The sequence below is a fragment of the Sorghum bicolor genome, unplaced genomic scaffold (genome assembly GCF_000003195.3).
Source record: "Sorghum bicolor cultivar BTx623 unplaced genomic scaffold, Sorghum_bicolor_NCBIv3 super_29, whole genome shotgun sequence".
In the NCBI taxonomy this organism is placed as follows: Eukaryota; Viridiplantae; Streptophyta; class Magnoliopsida; order Poales; family Poaceae; genus Sorghum; species Sorghum bicolor.
The window spans coordinates 422413-429751 of NW_018396405.1; the positions used below are offsets into that span (position 1 = coordinate 422413).

General features: G+C 56.4%; 1 protein-coding gene across 1 annotated transcript; it reads left to right on the top strand.

The window, feature by feature from the left end:
- Nucleotides 1–367: 367 nt before the first annotated feature.
- LOC110431501 (translation initiation factor IF-2-like) lies at nt 368–1504 on the top strand. The gene is made up of 3 exons (XM_021450606.1): nt 368–801; nt 893–969; nt 1047–1504. Exons 1-3 carry the CDS (start codon nt 368–370, stop codon nt 1502–1504), a joined length of 969 nt encoding a protein of 322 aa, XP_021306281.1.
- The last annotated feature ends 5835 nt before the right edge of the window (nt 1505–7339 follow it).

The window sequence follows — 7339 nt, forward strand, 5'->3', positions numbered from 1 at the left end:
TCCCTATGAGGCATGACAAGGGATCAATCGATCTGGTAAGTTCTTTTCTTGCATATGGCTTCGATTCTGGATTTTCTTCGATCCTCCTTTAAGCTTGTCTTTGCTCGCGTAGGGACCGATCGACGTTCGATCCTCGAGGCCTCCAGTAAAGGAGGATGAGGTCGATCACGACAAGCGGCGCCAGTCTGCGGAAACGCAGAAGTCCGCAAAGGACTCAGAAAAGAAAAAGGAAAAGAAGAAGAATCTCGATCGCCAAGCGTTAGAGGCGCGTTGAGCAAAGTCTAGGAAAAGGGGGGAGCCTGAGGAAGAATCCCCCAATGAGGATGATGGCGGTGATGGTGACGACGACAGTGACGATTCAGAGGGAATGACGTCTCGTCTCGACCGGATCCTCGAGGGCCCGCCTCCGACCGGCGTCGATGTCCCGCGGACGGAAGTCCCAAAGGGGATGCCAAGCGGGTCTCGTGAAAGTCAGCGGAGGGAGCCATCCCCGCACCGCTCCCGCGCCGACACTCCTTCAGAGCCAGCGCCAGGTCGGAATGTCTCCCGCCCCCAACCTCCTCCCGCGTCTAATGCGGGCCATCGGGTCAAGTCCCTGACGGCGGGGCCACTGACTCGTGGCCGCGCTGCGGCTTCCAGCAAGGGGGGAACGGATCGCAGGAGCGCCAGCCCAGGCGCTGGCCAGGCGGGAGATGCCGAGCCGAGGCCGGCGCCTGCTCGAGAGGTGCCTAGAGCCTTGACGCGGGGCGGCTCGAGGCCCGCCGGTCGAGGTACCGGCAGGCGGGTCGTTCTCCCTGTGGGGTAAGATTTCAATGTCGCTATTCTTGCTTTTCGATGCTTTTGCATTTTCTTGGGCCGCGGTCTTCATTTATGCTCGTTCTTCTTCCCTCAGGTTGAAGCGGACACTCGAACAAGCCCAGCCCTCGATGGCCAAGAGGCTTAAGGTGGGAGCAACCTCCAAGGACTCAGGTTGGTGGTTCATCCCTGATATCATGCTACCTTTGGTCGTCCATCATGACTCTCTTTTTGTTTTTGCGTGCTTACAGGCTCCTCCAACCCCCGGCCGCCGACTGGTGTCGAGGGTGCTCTGCCCCGTCCATTGGTGGGGGAGTCTGCTCCACCGTCGCCGAAACGGATCGAGGCGCCTCGTCCTCACGAACAGGAGGGAGCCCCCGAGCGTCCCCACTCTGGGGTCGAGGAGGATCCTATCACAATAAGTGACGGGTCTGGCGGCGACGGTCCTTCCAAGGACGCCCGCCCCATGGACGAGGAGGTCGAGGCCTCTCCCACCACAAAGCAAACGCCTTGGCCCATCGGGCTCCATTCTGTCGAGGAGCGGAGGAAGAAAGAGGAGGAGGAGCGTGTGCGGGAAACGCGGCAACGGCCGCCGGAGGGGCAGCAGCAGCCGCAGCAGGAGGAAAAAGAGGAAGGGCGGCAGCGAGAAGGTCCCCAACTCGAGGAGCTGCTGGAGCAGGACCGGCAGCAGGAACTGCGAGAGCTCTAGGAGCAGCAGAGGAGTCAGTAGTTGGAGGGACTGCTCGAGCCACCACCTCACAGTCCGCCCCAGCCAGTGCCGCCAACGCCGCAAGAGCATGAAGCCGGGGAGGAGGGTCTGCCAGTTTATAGTCCGCCGACCCCGGCATGGCTCCGTTCGGGAGCGCCTACCTTGATCCCAGCTAAGTCGGGGCGAGCGGACGGCGTGGTGGCACTCGCTTGTATTATGCGCACCCCGGTCGACCCTAAGACTGAGATCAGGGGCACAATCTACGGCATGGACGGGATTGCTCTGGGTTTCCTTCGAGAGCGTCGGTCGTGGGAGGACCGCATTCCCGCCGAGGAAGACGAAGCCGGGACGTCAGGCGGCAGTGGCGCCAGCGATACTGGGACCTGGAAGACGGTTGGTGACGACGGGCGGTTCCCCTCCCTCGTCGACCTGTTCTTGTGCCACGGGGGGTCACTCGAGACCGTCGAAGAACTCATCCGGGGCGTCAAGGCGCGTGCTGACCAGGAGATGGAGAACTGGTGCCCTGACCGGATCCAAATTCGGGCCTCCACCGATCCATCCGAGCCCAACATCTTTTTGGATGATTGGAAGGAGGCTGAAAAGTGGGAACATCTCGAGGAGCTCCGCCTCTAGATGAAGCACGTGGTGGGGCTCCTGTCCGACGTCGTCCACAACAGGCTTGGATCGGCCTACTTTCTAAGTGTCTTTGGAACCTTGGTTGCTATAGGGCGTTTTGGTTCTGTATTCTTACTATCTAACTGCTGGCTCGCAGGACCTGAAAGAGACCTCCCGTATCAAGTCAAGCTTCATCCATGCCACGAGAGGCGGCTGGGAGCAACTCCCCATTCTCAAGGACCAACTCCTGGAGTCGCAGGAGAAGCTCCTCAAGGCCTACAAGGAGCTCTTGGCGCTTGAGGAGGAGAAGAAGGAGACGGAGGCTGCTCTGGCCGAGGCTCGAGAAGCCTCGAGGAAGGCGGTGGAAGAGGCCGCGCTGCTGAGGGAACGGACCATGATGGTCGAGGAGGCTGCGTCCAAGGCCTAGGAGGAGGCCTTGTCTTACAAGAATGCGGCTGCTGACCTGGACAAGGAGAAGGGCCTCCTCAAGACTGAACTTGCCTCCACCCGAGAAACCTTCCAAAGGATGAAGGTGGAGTGCGTAAATGGCGAGATTGCCCGGAGCGCAGCGGAGGAGGCCAAAAATAAGGCTCTTGAGGATCTTGAGGCGGAGCGGACTCGATCTCGTAGCCTCTCTGACGACATCGATCGTCTGAAGAGAGCGCTATTGGAAAAAGATGGAGCCATCGCGCAGGCCGGCAAGGTGATCGAGGATCTGCGCGTCAGCAACACCGAGCTGGTGCGTTCCAACAAGGAGATCGAGAGGGCCAACACCAACTTGGTGGGCGAGAATACGGCTCTGGAGGAGAGGATTCGTGGTATGTTTCTACTATCGAGTTTCTTTCTGAGGTGTGCTTTGTGCTATCTAATTTCTCCATGTTGGTCCTTGCAGGGCTTAAAGATGAGCTGCTAGCTGCCCAAGTCGAGGCCCGCTCCACCAAAGCTCAGCTCGAGGGGGAGGTCCCTTTGAATGGTCGACTACGGACTGCGATAAGCGACCTCTCGGCCTCCTAGGAGCTCGAGCCTGTTGACGAGTCGAGGGAGGAGGCTCGAGGCGACGCACTAGTCGATCAGCTGTGCTACCTAGGCGCAACGCTGAGGGATCGAGTGCGGGACGCCCTTCATATCAGAGTGAAGCGGGCGATGGCGGTAGTCTACTTAGGCTTTTCTTACGACATGGAGGTGGTGTCCCACGGCTTCGTCACCGACATCTCCAAGACTGATGCAGAGAACGAGGAGAGGCTCCACGCCTTGATCGACAACGCGGAGGTCCCTGGGGAAAGGTTGGCCAAGTTGTTCGAGCTGGAAGTGCTTCCTCCTGAGACTAGCTCGGGCGCGGACGATGGTGGTGAGAGCCGAGATGTAGATTAAGGCCTGCGAGCCTACTTTGGGTGCTAGGGCCCCTTGTACAGTACTTATCATTTTGTGTTAAGGAATGCTATGCTTTTTAAGTGGTTTATAAGATTTCTGAATGTTTGCCCGTCTATCCGCTCGAGGTTCCTTTGTTTCCCTTTGTGCCTTTGTTTGTATTCCCCGTTTGGTCTATTGTTTAAGGCGATCTCGATTGCCTCAAGGGTGAGGAAGCGAGTAGAGTTTCCATAGCCCGGGGGCGTAGGAGTTCTCAGGCTCGTTGTCCCTCGGCCCTTAAGGAGCTCGAGGTGCCTCTACTACTCGACCGTGCGAGGTTTACTAAGTAGGGACGAAAAAACGCTTGGTTTTTCGGTGCTTGGGGGGGATCCCCCTGCTAGCCCCCGAGGGTGTATCGACTATGATGGGTCATACTTGGTACTCCCTTCTAACGTCGAGATTGCGACCCGTGAAAAAGTAAATTACTCGAGGGAAAGATCTTATTCATTCATGCATTCATTCATAAGGCCTTGGTACAGAATGTACATGGGAACATAAAGCTTTGAAATTCTAGGGGTAGAATCGACGTAGCTGTTCGATGTTCCACGCGTTGGTGAAGACCGCCCCCTTTTCGTCCGCGAGCTTTTACGTGTCTGGCTTCAGGACCTCGGCCACCATGTATAGGCCCTCCCAGGGTGGGGTCAGCTTGTGACGCCCTTGGTTGCTTTGCCGCCGTCGTAGGACAAGATCACCCACATTCAGATCTCTTTTGCGCACGTGCTTATTGTGGTAGCGTCGAAGCTTCTGCTGGTATCTAGCGGAGTTGAGGAGGGCCATGTCTCGAGCTTCCTCGAGTTGATCGACCGCAGTCTCTCGAGTCTCCTTGTTTGACTGCTCGTTGTACGCTTTGAGTCGAGGGGACCCATACTCGAGGTCCGTTGGGAGCACGGCCTCGAAGCCGTAGACCATGAAGAATGGGGTGTATTTTGTGGCCCTACTCGGTGTCGTCCTCAACTCCATAGGACCGAAGAGAGCTCCTCGACCCATTTCTTGCCGAATTTCTTCAAGCGGTTGTAGATTCTCGGCATGAGCCCCTGCAAAATCATGCCGTTGGCACGCTCGACCTGGCCGTTAGTTCGAGGGTGAGCTACTGCCGACCAGTTCACACGGATGTGATGCCGATCGCAGAAGTCCAAGAACTTTTTGCCGGTGAACTGAGTGCCGTTGTCGGTGATGATGACGTTGGGAATCCCAAACCGGTGGATGATGTCAGTGAAGAAAAGGACGGCCTGCTCGGAGTGGATGTTAGTGATGGGTCGAGCCTCGATCCATTTGGAGAATTTGTCGATGGCCACCAACAAATGGGTGTATCCCCCTGCTGCCTTCTGTAGGGGCCCTACTAGGTCGACTCCCCATACCACGAACGGCCATGTGATGGGGATCATCTGGAGAGCGTGGGCGGGGAGGCGCGTCTGCTTAGCGTAGCATTGACACCCATGGCACGAGCGTATGAGTTCGATGGCGTCAGCTACGGCCGTTGGCTAGTAAAAGCCTTGTCGGAAAGCGTTCCCTACAAGGGTCCACGGAGCAGCGTGGTGGCCACAAGCCTCCGAGTGTAGATCCTCAAGGAGTTTTTGGCCTTCCTCTATGGTGATGTAGCGCTGCAAGATTCCTGTCGGGCTTCGTCGGTATAGCTCATTGCTTTCGCCGTAGATTACATATGACTTGGCCCGTCGAGCGATACGGCGGGCCTCGGATCGGTCTTCTGGTAGCTCGCAACGAATCAGGCAGTCGAGGAACGGCGTGCGCCAGTCGAACGGTCGACCGGGTCGCCGCTCTGCCTCCATTACCTCTGCTGCCGCTAGCAGTGTCTCGATGGTGTCAGATTGTTGTGGGGCGGTGTTTTCGACATCAGCCCCCGATCCCAAGTCGACGGATGGCTTGTGGAGATCTCTCGAGAATGCGTCGGGCGGGACCGTGCCTCGAGTTGACGCGATCTTGGCGAGTTCGTCGGCTGCCTCGTTGTATCGTCGGGCGATGTGGACGAGCTCGAGGCCGTGGAATTTATCCTCGAGCCGACGTACCTCCTTGCAGTATGCCTCCATTTTTGGGTCGTGGCAATTGGAGGATTTCATCACTTGGTCGATGATGAGTTGGGAATCACCTCGAACGTCGAGGCGTCGAACTCCCAGCTCGACGGTGATCTTCAGCCCATTGACGAGGGCCTCGTATTCCGCAACATTGTTAGATGCCGCAAAGTGTATCCTGATGATATACCTCATATGAACGCCCAGGGGCGAGATGAATAGCAGACCTGCCCTAGTTCTCGTTTTCATGAGAGACCCGTCGAAATACATCGTCCATAGCTCTGCTTGAACCTGAGCCGGGGGGAGTTGGGAGTCCGTTCATTCTACGACGAAATGCACCAGAGCTTGAGACTTGATAGCTTTGCGGGGCTCATAAGTGAGGGTCTCACTCATGAGCTCGACTGACCACTTACCGATTCTTCCCGTGGCCTCCCAACTTTGGATGATCTCACCCAAGGGGAAGGACGAGACCACCGTCATAGGGTGGCCGAGGAAGTAATGTTGCAGCTTGCGTCGGGCGAGGATTACGGCGTAGATTAGCTTCTGGATTTGTGGGTACCGTGCCTTGGTCTCCGAGAGCACCTCGCTGACGAAATAGACCGGCCTCTGGACTGGCAGCGCATGCCCCTCCTCCTGCCTCTCGACTACCACCGCCGCACTGACGACCTGGGTCATCGAGGCAACGTACAGAAGCAGAGGTTCTGTGGGTTGGGGTGGGACGAGGACCGGGGCAGAGTCAGTGTTTTCTTCAAGTTATCGAGGGCTTCCTCGGCTTCAGGGGTCCAAGAGAAATGCTCGACTTTTTTCAAGAGCCGATACAACGGCAATGCTTTTTCTCCTAACCTCGAGATAAAACGACTCAGCGCCGCCGAACATCCCGTGACCTTTTGCACTCCCTTGACGTCTTGGATCAACCCATCCTCGTGATGGTCGAGACTTTCTCGGGATTGGCCTCTATGCCGCGTTGGGAGACTATGTACCCTAGGAGCATGCCTCGAGGTACACAAAAGACACACTTATCTGGGTTGAGCTTGATCTTGTTGGCGCGTAAGCAACTGAAAGCGATCTCGAGGTCCTGAATCAGGTCTCCTCGTTGCTTTGACTTGACGATGATGTCGTCGACATAGGCCTCGACCGTCGACCCTATGTGTTTGCCAAACACGTGGAGCATGCAGCGCTGGTATGTGGCTCCCGCGTTTCGAAGCCCGAACGGCATGGTTACATAACAATACATCCCAAAAGGCGTGATGAAAGATGTTGCGAGCTGGTCGGACTCTTTTATTTTTATTTGATGGTAACCAGAATATGCATCAAGGAAAGAAAGGGTTTCACATCCCGCAGTAGAATCAACAATTTGATCGATACGTGGTAATGGAAAAGGAACTTTCGGACATGCTTTATTTAAACTTGTATAATCGACACACATCCTCATTTTCCCATTCTTTTTCTTAACTAGTACAGGGTTTGCTAACCAGTCGGGATGGTGAACCTCCTTGATGAATCTGGCCGTCAAAAGCTTGTGGATCTCCTCACCAATGATCTTGCGCTTCTCCTCGTCGAAGCAGCGCAACCGTTGCTTCACTGGCTTGGAACCGGCTCAAATTTCCAAGGAGTGCTCGGCGACTTCCCTCGGTATGCCTGGCATATCCGAGGGACTCCATGCAAACATGTCGGTGTTTGCACGGAGAAAGTCAACGAGCACGGCTTCCTATTTGGGGTCGAGGTCGGCACTGATCGTCAGCACCTTGCCATCGGAGTTGTTGGGGTCGAGTGGGATCTTCTTCGT

Excerpts from the sequence above, each read along its gene's own strand:
- LOC110431501 (XM_021450606.1), top strand. The coding sequence starts at position 368 with ATGACGTCTCGTCTCGACCGGATCCTCGAGGGCCCGCCTCCGACCGGC. Across the intron at positions 802-892 it reads CGGGTCGTTCTCCCTGTGGG|GTTGAAGCGGACACTCGAAC; the intron begins GTAAGATTTCAA and ends TTCTTCCCTCAG. Across the intron at positions 970-1,046 it reads AGCAACCTCCAAGGACTCAG|GCTCCTCCAACCCCCGGCCG; the intron begins GTTGGTGGTTCA and ends GCGTGCTTACAG.